Genomic DNA, 16,165 nt, shown 5'->3' with positions numbered 1-16,165 from the left:
AACTAAAAATAGAACTGCCATATGATCCACTAACTCAACTCCTAGGGATATACCCAAAGGAATGTAAGTCACATTACAATAAAGACACCTGCACACCCATGTTAATTGAAACATCATTCACAATAGCCAAGCTACAGAAATAACCCAGATGACCTATGACTGATGAATGGATTAAGAAAATGTGGTATTTGTATACAATGGAATTTTATTCAGCCATAAAGAAGAATGAAGTTTTGTCATTTGTAGGTCAATAGATGGAATTGGAAAACATCATCTTAAGTGAAGTTATTCACTTTCAGAAAGCCAAATATTGCATGTTTTCTCTCATATGTGTAATATAGTCTCAGTACAAACACAAGCAATATTATATATACAAATAAAGATATGCAGAACATGTTTCCAAAAGTGGGACTGTTAGAAGAGAATAAGGGAGGATGAAAAGAAGAAAAGAACAAGCCAGGTGTGGTATAAAATACCAAGGCAAAAATCCCACTGAACAATGAAGGACAAGAATGAAAAACAGGTCATGCTAATGGAAGGTCGGTAATGGGAGAGGGAGAATAAAAGAAGGAGGTAAAGAAGGTGAAATGGTTTGATGTGCTTTCTATACAAGAGTGAAAATGATTTTTAAATAATTATTTGAAATTAAATAGTTATTTGAAATAACTATAAGGGGACTAAGGTAAAAAGAAAAATGGAGGGGATGAACCAGTTTGATTATAATACACATATACATGGAAATTTCATAATGAACTCCCTTGAATAGCTATCTTAAACAAAAATGTCGCTTTAAATAATAAATGAGCAAAGTCAAAGTCTGTAGGAGTCAGTGAAGTAGGCTCAGTGGAGGCTGTGATGACCTAGAACATGAAAACACTCAAATGGAATTTAAAGAATGCAAATACTATTTTGTGATAAAACTCTCATGGAGTCATGATCTGATTTAACTTTTTGTGTGTCCAGTGTTTAGAAATAAAAAGGCTTAGGTAACAGGCAGATTTTTTCATGGCAGATGGGAAACCACATAAGTTTTCCTTTTTATCCACCTGTACTCCATCACAGGATCTATAACTGTGCTCAAAAAGAAGGCAGAATGTATCCAGATGCTTCTACTCTCGATACTAGAAGACAGGCTATTATGAGAACAAGCACATAATATCACAGAAACACAGGACTGTGAAAAATATCCAATCCAGCTCTCACTTTACAGATGAAGGAATTACAACACTCATATCTTCTCTACTTCTTGAGTAGTAGAAAAATTATTTTAGGATTTTCTCTCACAGCAAATAAAAGATAAATAATGCTGATGTTTCAATTATTCAATACATAACAAGTGTCATAGGGCTGGCACCAGTGGCAGGGGAAGGTGTTGGGGAAAGAGGGTAGGAGGGGGTAGGTGCAAAAATAGTGTACACATATCATGTATATTTGATGCATCCTAAGAACCTGTGTAAATGCCAACATATATCTCCAACGAGCACAACAATGAAGGGAAAAAAAATCAACCATCAACTGTTACATTAAACAATGAGAATGAGAAGCACAGAATCTGTGTAAGTTGTAAAATATACCATGTATGTGGTAGGATTTCAAGGCAACAACAAGATTGAAAGCAATGAAAGAATGTGTCTGGTAAGTGATCAGAATTAAGCTCAATTCAAGAAAAAGAAGAAGGGAGAAAACTAGAAATTAAATGCTCCACCCTGAGGATAAAGGTAAATTCAACTGAAGTGCAAGATAGTTTGCAACTCCTGCATGCCTGATATATGGCAAGTGCTCAGTAAACAATATTTAGGGAAATCCTGACCAATTAAGTAGTCTCTTGCTCAGTTAAGTGAATGAATTCAGCATATTACCATGTACCGTCCAGGGTCTAAATCTCCCATCATTCCTTTTAGATGCGTGTTTTCTGTTCTGACAGCTTTATATCTCATATCTGAGACCTGAAAGATTAGAAGATAAAAGGGAGATGGAAATTCATAATGAAAACTCATGAGTCTATTAAAATTAATTTTATCTTTTTAATGCAAATATTTTCTAGTTGTAGTAAAAGGAAACACGTCTCTTTACATTTATCAGTTGGGTACTCTATTCAGCTCTCCTATCTTTGGTAAATGCTGCTGTACCCTCCACTTATGATGAATGCTAAATTAAAAGCAGATAATTATAATAATAATTCATTTGCTTTTTTTCCTTCCAATTCCCAAATTACATTTCTCATTTCTGCTTTCTATTGTATGTGAATAGTCACTAGAAAAACCACAATTTAAAAAACATGCTTGAAGTAATACTATCCATTAAATTTCTTCAATACCTGATTAATTTTTATAATATGCAATGTATGATTTTCATGTTTAATGCTGTTCTTTCTGTTATTCCTGACAAATTTCCTCCTTTGTTTGTGACTTCTTCATTGTGTCTTCTATATTATTTCTTTCTCTGATTTCTTCTACTCAACAGTACTTGGATATAGTATCTGTCCTTTTGCTTATTTTTTGTGAATTTACTTACTTATTTGGTTTTTTAAGACAGGCTCTTACTACATAGCACGGGCTGCCCTTGAAATCACAATCCTCCTGCCTCAGCCTCCCAAGGGCTGGGATTATAGCTACGTACCGCCATGCCAAACCTGTCCCTTAATTTATCTCGGGCTTAAGTTAAGGAAACAGCCAAGATGCCCCAGCACTGACGAATGGATTAAGAAAATGTGGTATTACTTCTATATAAAACTTTTGCCTTAAAAAGATTTATTTTCGTAAATTATAAAATATATAAGAATACGAAAGTGAAAATAAGAATCATTGATAATCTAACTACCCAGACCACTGTTACCACCTGTAAAATATCCTTCCAGATACAGGTTCAACCAATGTTGTTTTTCTCCTTGTACTGTTTTCCTATGTATTTACAAGCTAATCACAGTTTTAAGGCTTATGATTGGCAGAAGGCTGAATCTTTCCTGTTTTCATAATACACAAGGTTTAACAGTTGCATTATTTATGAAGTGATTCTCATATGCTTAAAAAGTTACTGAAATTTTTTCAATAAATGTTTTGTGTTCTGAAAATATTTAGGTTTGGGGTAAAAAGGCAGATAAATCTTGTGCTCTCTATTGACAGCAAGCTACTGATTTGAGTACAAGTAAGAGCTTCAAGGACTTTTAAAAAATAGGAAAGGGAAGGAAGGAATGACATAGAAAATACTTGCAGTATTTTAACCTTAGAATGTTACATTTGCTGTTTTTCTCCATGCATCATGCTGTGTGTTGAGTGAATGTTTAATAAATATGAACAGATTTTCATGTTACAGTATCCAGTTTTTAAAACCCTAAAATAAATACATGAAATGCCAGATGGGAAATAGCTAAGAAAAAGAGGAACAAGTTATTTTAAAAAAATGTTAGTGGAAAGGACCTACAGAAAACAACTGAGGAAGAAACCTGATTGAGCACAGTTTGCGGTGAGGAGAAAATGTTAGGATGAGATGCAATGACTTTCCTCCTCTGTCACTTATTTCCCCAGTTCTTATTCGATGATACAAAGGTTTTGTGACTCCACAAAGCACTTCTATGACATCACGAGCATTTCTGTGACGTGCAGTCTCAGAAACAACACAAAGCAATACAAAGTTTCATCAGTGACTAGTGAAGGCTCCCAGAGTGCAGAGCATGCTGGGCACTGGAAAGGTGCTCTCTTGCTTGCGTACCTGTTGCTTTGCTAACATTTGTTCTTTTATTTCTAATTCCATCTTTAATTGTCTTTCCAGGAGGGCTGCTTTCTTCATGATGGTTGCTATGGTGATCTCCTTCTGATGAAGTGCCTGTGTTAGGTCAGAGATCTCACTCCTCATCCGCTCCTGCTCAGAGTTGTGTTGCTCTTCCTCCTGACAGAGCTGATTCCTTATCTGCAGCAACAAGAGACCAGGAAACATGGACAAAGCCCATCATTTACAGAGCAGCTTAAAGATTTTATTAGCCATGTTCATGTCCTCTCTTAAAGACTTTGTCAGACCCCACTGTACCCTCTGGTCTGATCAATGCTAAATTCCAAACAGGTGCTCATGTGATTCATCTACATCTTCCTTCCAATTCCAAATTTTTATTTCTCATATCTCCTATTGTATACAAAACATCACTTATTATTGATACTACTTTGACTGGAAGGTGGAGAAAGTACTACCAGGCACTTTCTGGTTGTTGCTTTTTGAGCTAGAGCTCTCTGTAGTCCAGGCTGGCCTTGATCTCACCATTCTCCTGCCTCAGTTGCCTTAGTAGCTGAGATTACAGGCATGTGCCACAATGCCTAGACTATCAAGCACTTTTCATGGAGTAAAAAGTTGGCCTAAATAGGTTAAGCAATTTGTTGGAAGCTAATAACTGGCAGAGCTGGTACCAGAACCTAGGAATCTTGGCTTTAAATTCAGAATTTTTTAATACTAATTATTCTGCACTGTTGTGACTAAATACTGCGTTTTGAGAATCACATTATAATAAACTTTAAGCTTACTGTGTCCAGGAAAATGCATCATCTCCTCCCAATAAGCCTGTGCAGCACTCATATTTCACTCGTGGCTAAGCTTTCTATGGTTGGAATCTCTGCATCATCTTGAACTGCTGTCCACCCTCTTCCTTCCAAATCCAGTCAGGCAGTATCCATTCACCTCAACCTTTCTTAAATCTCACCTGTGGCCCATTCCTACTACTGAAATCTTGGTTCTGCCTCCTAGCATCTTTCTAGAAACCACTCACAGTTCCTAATTATTGAGATTCAGAGATAAAATACAAATCACTAATCTCAAAAAAAAAATCAGAGTCCTTTGGAAGAAAAAGAAAAATAAAGAGACGATTACTGCACAATGCAGTCAGTGATCAATGTTCACAGTACGCAGTGGAGTGTGCTTAACCCAGCCTGGGTAGGGGTGTCTGGATAGGGTTTTCAGGGGAGAGACCATCAGACAAATACTGAAGGGTAAATGGAAGCCAGTCAGAAGATGAGTTAGAGACAGGGTCCCAGGCAAAGAATGCAGTGAGGACATGGGGGTGAGAGGACCAGTCAACCTTGGTGAATTCACAGGAGGATGGAGGGCTGCATCAACTGTATTAAGAGAAATAAAGCCAGAGAGATTAAGTGGAGGCTATGTGAGGCAGGACAGTACAGTTTGGCCAAGAGGGGGTAGAAACTGACCAGATAAAATGTCATGAAAGTCCCACCTAGGATATGCCCAAGTCCCCTACATTATGATAAAAGAAGAGTTTGTGTAGAAGGGAAAGTCCCAGAACTAGTATATGTGCCAAGGCTGGGGGACCCTGTCCTCTGATGACCTTCAAGGACACCCCCTCCTTAAAACTTCATACCTTGGACTGTATCTCCTACATGTGATTATAACAGGATTTACTGTGGGTTGGGCCATGTGCAGTCAAAAGTAAGTTATACAACATCCTCCTGCCAATCACACCTGTCAATCACCCTAGGCCTCCTGCCCAGATTTTTCCTGCCTTTTGCCCTTATACCCTATAAATTGTCCTTTGAACAAAGACTGGGGCTTCTGTGCCATCTGGCCAGAGCCCATTGCTCTTTCTTGTTGTGTTTCCTTCTGTCTATACTTTCCTTTTTCTTTCAATAAAACTGTACTACTGCTTGCAGTCTATGTTTCTGTTCAATGCTTTGTCCTAGACACAGGACTTGAGATCTTCTCCACTAGGGTCATCTGAGAACCCCACTGGTAGCACTTTCAGAGATTTATATAAATTTACCTCAAGAGCTTATAAGATGAAAAATGAGGAATTTTTCATTTTATCTTTAACCATTCAGTGTATACCTCTAAAAGAATAAGGGTTCCCTTTTCTCTCTTCTCTCCTAACATAGCCAGAATACCATTATAATGTCTTTCAGCATTATTGATTGCTTCATATCATCAAACATCAAGTTAGAAATCAAATTTTAAAATGTAATGAATGTTATTTAAGTTTGTTTAATTGAATAGGACCTAAATATGGTCTACCCATTGAGACTGGCTCATGCTATCTTTTTAAAGCCTCTATGTATATGTGTGTACATGTGTGTAGGTGTGTTCTAAGTACTTTACTCACATTGTTTCATGCAAACCCCACAATCTCCTCTCCATTTTGCAGATTAAAACACTAAAGTACATAAATTTTCAGTCACATTCCTGGTAAAGGAAGTTGGTTTCTGGGACCTGTGACCTTGCCCATGTGTTTTGCAGTATCTTATGGATAGGACCTGGAAGGTGGCTGACACATTAGAACAAGCTGGGTTTCAAGGAAAACATGTAGAGGAGGATGACCTTAACATGGAAAGTATATACATCCAGAGGCAAATCCGGTCCTTCACCAAAGCTTATCTGCTTCTATTCTTTTTTTGTTTCTCTTCAAAAGAGCTCAGTTTTATATTTACTTACATGTGTATACATTCTTTGCGCCACCTCCCCCCACTGCCCGCTTCCAGGCAGAACCTGTTCTGCCCTCCTCTTTTCCGATTTTGTTGCAGAGAAAACAGAAGAGATAATAAGAAAGTTCTCTTATTAACATTTCTAAAATTTCAAAGTTGGGCACAGTCCTAGAAATTACATGGTCTTGACTACAGCAATCACATTTTCTCAACCCTGCCATTTATCAAATACGGCACGGGGGTAAGGAGACTCAAAGGAAAGAAAACTGGGTGGGCCTAACTTATCTGGCTCCTGAAAGTAGAGGAGGGACTAGGAGGCTGGAACACAAGCATGCCAACCCCGCAATGATGCTGCAGGTCTCCTCTAATTTTTCCTGTCTCCATTCTTTCCTTTTGATTCATCTGATGAAATGATAGCATTGTTCTGTGGTCTGTCCTGGTGTAGATTTTGCTGGCTGCATCCCTGTGGTATAGTTTAATGTGCTCCTCTTAAAAGTGGAGCTTTAACATTTTGTTAAAAAATTAATACACTATTATGAAAAGGACTGAACTATTTCTCTATTTTTGTAATTGGCTATATATTAATATAACATGCTATACTACAAAGCTTGTTTCTAAATTAGATTAATTTACCTGAGCTTCAAATGACTTTTGCCTTCATTAATAATGTGAATTTTATCACAAAAATAGATGACTAAAAATAGCTTTCTACTGAAAAAGAGAAAACGCTGGCAAGATTCATTATACATGGCTCTTCTTGGTTTTATTGCAATGGGATGAAAATGCTCTCCACAAACACTTCCTGGAAGCTATAGCTATTTACATGGAGTCATTTGTAATCTTTTCTGCACTGCACTGCACTGCGCAGTGGTCTCCAAGAGCCTATAAAGAGGTTTGTACCTGTACTCCCTCCCTCCACGCCAACTTGTATAAAATCAGTAGATTCTTTATATTACTCAAGGTTTTATTACTCTACAAAATTTACAAGGATAAGAAGGGTATAACTATATGTGGCTTTAATCAATCCTTTACCATGCATTCATTGGTGACATCAGTATGGTACAGTTTTTTGAAGCTGTATTTTTAAAATCAGTAGAATCAGTTTCATGGGATTATGTGGTATTAAAGTGTTCAATACATAAGGAAAATGACCATTAAATTTTATACTTAACTCATGAAACTATAGCATTGTTCTGTAGTTTTTCCATATTAGTCTCTGACAGTCAGTTCTTTATCGGACAGGATCTGTCTTTGACATCACTGTATTTCCTACAGAAATCAGCAAGATACTTAGCTCTACTAGAGGCTCAATAAATATTGGTGGAATTAATACAAACAAAACTGAATTAATGACCTTATGCAATTATGGAAGAACCTATCCTTAATATTATTGAATTCATCCTCCAAATATTTATTTTCATTTACTGTGTTACAAGCACTGTGTAGAGCACAAGGTAATAATTCCAAGCAGACCCACTTTAAGTTTTAACAACTGTTTAGAGTTTATAGCATTGAATAGTCTGTCTGATCCTCAAGCCTAAAGAGCAGACAGGTAGATGGCAGTTATGATAATTCATGGAAGGAAAGACACTACTAGAAGGAGAAGAGAATAACTTTTTGTAGGAGAGGAGAGAACCACAAGGCCTCTAAGAATAATGCCTAGTCCTCCCTCATCTTGCTTCCTAACTCCTGGCCTAGTCCTTGGCACAGTGTCAAGTGCTCTTTGAGAAACGAGGGTGTGACAAAAAACATTAACAGCCAACACTTACTAAGCACTTCTTCTGAGCTAGGCCCTCTTGAAGCACCTTACCTTATTATCTCATGAATTTCAACTTAAGGCAAGAGCAGACCTCTGGAGACAGATGGCCTAGGTTCAAATCTAACTTCTGCCACTTATTAGCTGCACAATGTTGGGGGAAAATAATTAACATCTCTGTGTCTTCATTTCTTCAAGTGTACAAAGAGAGAAACATTAGGACCCACATTATGAGGTGGCTGAGGAATAAATGAATTGGAATTTGTTAAATCCTTCGAACAGCTCCTAGCCATGGTAAGTGCAGTGCAGTCAACAGTTATTAAGGGCTCTTCCATTTTCATCATGACCTTATGGTATTGAGGTGGGTATTAATCACCATATCCTAGAAACAGGGATCCTGAGCAATGTGCACAGGCAGCTTCCCCAAGCTTACACCTGTGGGCTACCAACCTTCTTGCTATAAGCCATCTCTCTCAAAGCCAGACCTTCCACATTTGATGTGCACTCTTCCAACTGGCAGAATGATAACCCAATGTTTGTGTTCACACAGAACAATGTCAGATTTATGAGCTTGGTAGATTATTGTCTTAGGAGAAAATATGGAAGGAAAAAGAAGGGAGTGAGCAGAAAGATTTTTTTCCCCACTTCACGCAAAGATTTCAGATCTACCTGGCAGAATGGAGCTCATTATTTTCCATACCTTGTTTAATTCTTTTTCATGATTTGGTTGATCTGGGACTACTGAAAATAGATCTTTCCTTTTCTTTTCTGGTTCTTTAATAGAAGGTGGATAAGATGATTCGAGTCTACAAATGAAAAATGAAATAGCAAGCAAAAATTAAGCTTAACTTGATGGTTATGATTATGATGCTAATTTAGAGCATTGTGGAAATTATTATCTATGCAGAAATAAATCATTACTTCATTAGAAACATTTCTAGTTACAGAAATTGTAAACCCTTAATACATTCATGTCGCGTAAGCATTTACATCTTTAATTGGGTGAAAGTAGTTTTAATGGGGTAAAAGGTAGCAATTAATATGGAATTTCAATTATATATTAAAACAGGCAGAATACTGGGATTGCATATATATATATTTCAGTGAGTGAAGGGAAAAACTGCCAAATCCCAATGTGGACAGGGGCCAAGAAAATAGTAATTGTGCTAATGCAGACATATAAAGAAAGTACAATCTTTCATATAGGAAAAGTATGTTGAATTATTTTAATAATGCAAAAAAGAGACTGATTCCTATAATAAATAGCTTGGGAACCCATTCTTTTAAAAAAAGAAACACATCCAACTTGATAATGCACTGTTGAAGTAACTATGTCATGAGAAGTCCAAGGGGGAACAGCTACTACAATAAAATGCTCAAAAATGATTACATCTCACAGTCCACCCAGAGAGAGCGCAAATGCAAGTTATTCTTTGGCCACTCATTTATTAAACAGCATTGCAACTGTTTAATAAATGAGTGGTCAAGAAGCATAAACTAGTATAAAAAAGGTAATTTCCACAGGAAGTTTTAGTAGTATATGTAGGCAATATTTGCTTCCCTATAAGGCAAATCAATAAAATAAAAATCATTAAAATACAAAGATAAAGATAACCAGGTGGGGAAAGAAGCATTCTTTTTATCAGAAGTTAGGCTTCTTTATTATTGTGGCATCTGGTGTTGAGTATATAATCACTTGTAATTGAGTACAATTTTTGATTTCCAAAGAATTTTTTAAAAGGTTATAAATGCTGAAAATATACATTGCACAAATAAAACAACAAACTAAAATATGAGTAATGATAGAGAAATAACTAATTTAAAGATCAAAAATAAAGAATCTCAAAAGATAAACTGATAATGGTATTTCTGAGGTACAGCAGTCTAGGCTAGTTTGCTTTTCTCCTATTTTCACATACACAACATACATGTGTACGTATGTTAAGGTTAGACAAGAAAACATATCAGAGTATAATGTAAATGTTATATTGCTATCATCCAGGAAACCCCATTGTTAGCACTTAATGCATATTATTTTTCCCCTTTGTTTATGTGTGAAAATAGTACACATTCCCCTATAGTTTTTCAGTTTCCCTTTATCTCCTACTTAGTAGGAGTATTTTCCATTTTAGCCAATATTCTAAACCATCATTTCAGAATTAGTTTCAAATTTTTATTATTTCCTATGATTTGGAAAAAAATGAAAAATGAAGTTCCCTATTTTTCAATTCTTCCTAAGCAATTTCAGAGAGAACAATGCAGAGTTGAAGGTTGAAAGCCTCCTCATAAATTTTCAACATTCAGTGAATGAAGGGAAAAAACTGCAAATCCCAATGTGGACGAGGGCTAAGAAAACAGTAATCATGCTAATACGGATATATAAAGAAAGTACAATCTTTCATATAGGAAAAGTATGTTGGAATTATTTTAATAATGCAAAACATAGAAGATCAAACTGCTTCTATAACTGAGAAAATACTAACAAAATTCAACGTTATGGAGAAAGGTTCTGAAACTTTACCACATTACAATGCTCTGGAATCACCACCGCACCACTCTCTAAAACTGCTGTTGCATCTGCTCTCAGCAGTCTGGACTGCTTCACCCTCCATGACCACGAAGAAGCACAGTCCAAATACAAGAAATTAGAGCAACAAAGCACATGCAATAGCATTCACACGAGAACAAACTAAAAGGATCTGAAACCAGAAGGGGAAAAGCTGGGGGGTGAGAAGTATAAAATCCAACAGAGGCTGGAAGTTAAAACATATTCCGTTTCAACCCATCTCAGAATATTAGGACTGAGAGATATCCTCCAAATGTGGAAGATGCAGTATGGAGACCAAAATAAAGAAATTAAATACATGGTGGCAAATAGGCAGAGTAAAGAGTTTATATTAGCCATGTATGTGATATTCTAAAGAAGTTCTAAGAAAATTTCTCACTCAGTGTGTCAGATATATCTGTAAATCAGAACATGATATAACTTTCTATGTAAGGAAAGATTGAATTGATTTTGAAGATAAAATAACCACTAATTTGAATTTAATTATAGAGGGATCCAAAATGGTGGCTAAGGTAGGGGAATCAGAACTCCTAAGCTCTGTGATACCAGAAACTTCCTTGAGACATTGGAAATATACTTGGGTAATGCTGATTGCTCCTAGCCAAAACAATAATCACCATCACATTAGGTGCAGATAAAATTCAAAGACTGACCCTTAAATCAGCCTTTAATTGCACCTAACAGCTGTGAATATCCTGCCTAGCATAGCCAGAAAGTTGTGTCTGGCCTCTGACCCAGGGGAAAAAAGCCCCTGGCCGCTTCTCTTTTTTTTTTTTTTTTCCTTCTCCCAACAAGCAGAGGACAAAGCATCAATCAGAATCAAACTCTGTGACATCCTAGACCCCTAGCTTGTGGAGAGCCTCCCTATGCGACGCCACCATTTCTCTCTGCCAGCTAACTCCAAAGCTGCCTGCGTGAAGTGGCAGAACACAGGTGAGCATCATGCACTACGTGTAACTCCCCTACCCACTGCCATCCCTGGGGATTTTATGCAGCACAGCCCCTGGGCAGACTGAATGCTCCCTTCCCCCAGAAAAACTGATAAACATAAACAATGAACTGTAATCTAACACTGACAACAGAGGTGGGAGTGGAATGCTGAACATGACCTAGAGAATGGGGGTGGGGCAAGAAGCCAAACTCTCAGTGACATGCACATAAAGCAGCAAAGCTTGAGAGTGGGGGTGAGGTGACAAGCCAACTTCCCAGAGGAGCTGCTGGCACTCAGCAGAGATCAGGGAAAGCGCAAAGGCTGAGAGCGGGGGTGGGACAACAGGCCATCCTCCCAAAGCAGGGCAGGAGGTGGATCCTGGAGCTGATCTCTGGGACAGAGGGCACCATTCAAAAGTGAATTGCCTCACCTTGCTAGGGGAGGAGCTGACCAAACAGAGCTGCAGCTGAAGGGCAACCCAGCTGTCACCTGGTGAAAACAACAGCTTTGACCACCCTGCATGAACTGCACACCTCACCTCACCTCACAATTCCAACTAATCTTGTGGACAGAAGGACCAAATACCACTCATAAGCCAGTCACCTGGTGAGACCACATCAGAGCTTCTGGCTATATACCAATAACAGGATTGGACACCTAAGGAATAACTCCAGAACTTTTACCCATAGACTGAACTTTTTGTGGTTCCTGAACCTCATGTTTTTTATTGTTTTTCTACTTTTTTCTTTTTTTACTCTGTATTATTAACTTTATCCTCACTAATCTCTTATCCCTATTCTTACCCTCTTCACTTTCCATCCTTCTCCCATACTACAATCCATTGTTCTCCCTCCCAACTACTCTTTCTGCCCCTTCTCATCTACTCTTTTCCATGTCTTCACCTCCTCATCCTTTCCTCCCCCAAACTGTCACCACACTACCTTCCCTCCTATACACTCACCACCTGCTGCCTGGCCTACTGTACCAGCTGTACACAACCCCAGCCCCTGCAATCCCTGACACAAACACCCTCCACTGCAGCAGAAATACACCAAACACACATAAGGACCACAAAACCCAGCAGCCTCCACACCTCTTCCCCCACCTACCCACCCTTTATCCCCTGCCCCCCTTTTTAGTGCCACCTTTACCAATTCCCCAAAATCTATAACTAGTCTAATAACCATTACCCCCCCCAAATCCGAATGTTTATAGATACTATCATCAATGGGTTTTCTACATAATAGGTAAACAACTGGTCTGGCAATGAACCTGTGAATTTGTTATTGCTAAATTACACCTCCAGCCCAGGGAAAGAAAGAGCACATCAAACTAGCTATCAACCAAGTTAGTCACAACACAAAAAATTAAATCAGGGAAAGAAATCAGGCAATCAAATCCACCAACCCATCAAGAACATAGTTGCACAGCACCAACTGGAGCGATGGAAAGAAGACGAAGGGATGGAAACCACTCTTCTTAAAATAATAATTCAATAGAGGATTCAGTGGGAAATAAAGAAAATGTTCTTGACCTCAACAAAACAATGATAAATGTCACGAAGGAGCCCAGTGACATTCATGTAAAACACCTCAAAGAGGAACTCTTGGAAGAAATCTCTGAGAAATTCATGGAGAAGCTACTAGACATGGTTAACCAGAATGAATGAGATGCACTCAACAAATTTCAAGATACCAAAAATAAAGAACACGAGAAGACACAGAAACACAGGAACTCAGAGAGGACTTCAACAAACTCTAAAGTGAAACAAAGGACACTAGAAAAAGAGAGATACATAAATTAAAGAGGACAACACAAATTATAAAAGAGGAGTTGAACAAAGATATAAAAAAACCTCAGAAGAAAGAATTAAACAGAAATCCTGGAAATAAAAAGTCCCTTTAGTCATACAAAAAACACAGTGGAAGGCCACTCCAGCAGACTAGAACAAGTGGAAAACAGAATCTCAGAGCGTGAGGATAAAATAGAAATTTAAAGAAAAAACAGAAGAAATATAGTCAAACAACTCAAGATCTGTGAAAGGAATATGCAAAAACTCAGCAATGTCATCAAAAGATTAAACTTGAGAATTATGGGCATTGGAGAAGAAGAAGTGCAAGCCAAAGGGATACATAGCATATTCAATAAAATAGTAACAGAAAATTTCCCAAATCTCGAGAAAGTTTTGCCCATTCAGGTACAGGAAACCTCCAGGTTTCCTGTACCTGAACAGACTTGACCAAAACAGAACTTCTCCATGACATATTATCATTAAAACAACAAGCACAAAGAATAGAGAAAGATACTGAGGGCTGTAAGACAGAAAAAACAAATAATATATAAAAGTAAACCCATCAAAATAACAGCAGATTTCTCAATGGAAACCTTAAAAGCAAGAAGAGCATGGAGTGAGGTATTTCAGGCACTGAATGAAAATCACTTTAGCCCTAGGATACTCTACCCAGCAAAACTATCATTCAAAATTGATAGCGCAATAAAAATCTTCTACAATAAACAGAAACTAAAACAATGTATGACCACCAAGCCACTATAGAAGATTCTACAAGAAATTCTGCACACAGAAGATGAAATCAAACAAAACCACGAGAGGATGGGAAGCATCAAACCACAGGAGAAGAAAAGACAAAGAATCAGAGAATAGCATTAATTCTACTGCACATAATCAAATCCTTACACATCAAAAACAACTAAATGGCAGGAATCACTACATACCTATCAATATTCACACTGAATGTCAACAAATTCAACTCCCCCATCAAAAGACACCATTTGGCAAACTGGATTAAAAAGGAAGATCTGACAATCTGTTGTTTACAAGAGACACACCTCATTGGCAGAAACAAGCACTGGCTTAGGGTGAAAGGCTGGAAGAAGATTTACCAAACCAATGGCCCCTGAAAACTGGCAGGAGTAGCAATACTTATATCAGACCAAGTAGACTTCAAACTTACATTGATCAAGCAAGATAAAGGATACACCATACTAATAAAAGGGGAAATACATGAAAAGGAAATAACAATTATTAACCTATATGCACCCAATGTCAGTGCACCCAATTTCATCAAACATACACTAAAGGACTTAAAATTACATATAGACTCCAACACAGTGGTAATGGGAGACTTTAATATTCCTCTATCACCAATAGGTTGGTCATCCAAACAAAAACATCCAACAAAGAAATCCTAGAACTAAATGATACCATAAATCAAATGGATTTAACTGATGTCTACAGAATGTTTCATCCAACAACAGCACAATATATATTCTTCTCAGCAGCCCATGGAACTTTCTCCAAAATAGATAATATCTTAGGGCACAAACCAAGCCTCGGTAGAGCAGGGGATCAGGAACCAAGGTAAAGATCAGTTAGAGTTAAATCAACATGGGTCGTAACACATGGGTACATGAAAGCAATAGTAGGAATCTTTCTGTACAGCTATCCTTAACTCAACTAGCAAAAACGCTTTGTCTTTCTTATTATGCATATGTCCTTTCTTCAACAAAATCAGTGATAAGGGCAGAATGGGACCTGCCTGAAACTGAGGAGGGGAGGAGGGCACGAGTAGGGGAGGAGGGCAAGGTGGAGAAATGACCCAAACAATGTATGCACATGTAAATAAATAAACAACAACAAAAAGAAAATAGAAATAACTCCTTGCATTCTACCTGATCACAATGCATTAAAACTAGAACACAATAACGAAAACAACAGCATGAAACATGCAAATAATTGGAGGCTGAATAACACATTGCTCAATGATCAGTTGGTTTTAGTACAAATAAGAGAGGAAATCAAAAGGTTCCCGGAAGCTAATGAAAATGAAAACACAACCTACCAGAATCTATAAGAGCAAAGGCAGTCCTAAGAGGAAAGTTTATAGCCATGAGTACATATATTAAAAGGACAGAAAGATCTCAAATAAATGACCTAATAATGTTATATCTCAAACTCATAGAAAAACAAGAACAAGCAAAACCCAAAACAAGCAGAAGGAGAGAAATAACAAAAATAAGGTCCAAAATTAATTAAACAGACACCAAAAAAAGCATAGAAAGAACCAATGAAACAATGAGCTGGTTCTTTGAAAAAAAAAAAATAAGCCCCTGGAAAATCTGACTAAAATGAGGGAACAGACCCAAATCAGTAAAATCAGAAATGCAAAAGGGGAGATAACAACAAACACCACAGAAATCCAGGGAATTATCAGAGACTACATTGAGATCCTATATTCCAATAAATTTGAAAATCTTGAAGAAATGGACAAATTTCTAGATATTTATGACCATCCAAAATTGAACCAAGATGATATTAACCACCTAAACAGATCTATAACTTGAAATTGAAGCACCAATAAAGAGTCTCCAAAAAAAGAAAACTCCAGGACCTGACAGACTCTCAGCTGAATTCTACCAGACCTTCAAAGAAGAACTAATACCAACATTCCTTAAACTGTTCCATGAAATAGAAAGGGAAGAAA

At 37.4% G+C, this 16,165-nt stretch overlaps 2 protein-coding genes across 7 annotated transcripts in view; one reads left to right on the top strand and one right to left on the bottom strand.

Moving 5' to 3' along the window:
• LOC141422477 (neutral amino acid uniporter 4-like) overlaps positions 1-16,165 on the top strand; it is a 449,783-nt gene that overhangs the window by 23,524 nt on the left and 410,094 nt on the right. The window lies entirely within an intron of this gene.
• The window catches only part of LOC141421463 (deuterosome assembly protein 1), a 409,755-nt gene that overhangs the window by 24,393 nt on the left and 369,197 nt on the right, over positions 1-16,165 (bottom strand). For all 6 annotated transcript variants that reach the window (XR_012446504.1, XM_074069522.1, XM_074068427.1 and 3 more), the window contains 3 exons: positions 8,867-8,972; positions 3,709-3,906; positions 1,860-1,946 (listed from right to left, as the gene is read on the bottom strand). Coding sequence is in view for 5 of the 6 variants with exons in the window: in XM_074069522.1 (XP_073925623.1) it covers positions 1,860-1,946; positions 3,709-3,906; positions 8,867-8,972 (391 nt within the window). In the remaining variant the exon portion in view is untranslated. The remainder of the gene's footprint in view (positions 1-1,859; positions 1,947-3,708; positions 3,907-8,866; positions 8,973-16,165) is intronic.

The sequence above is a fragment of the Castor canadensis genome, chromosome 1 (assembly GCF_047511655.1).
Source record: "Castor canadensis chromosome 1, mCasCan1.hap1v2, whole genome shotgun sequence".
NCBI lineage: Eukaryota > Metazoa > Chordata > Mammalia > Rodentia > Castoridae > Castor > Castor canadensis.
Note: the sequence above shows the minus strand (reverse complement) of the source record. Positions and strands in the feature narration are given on the sequence as shown.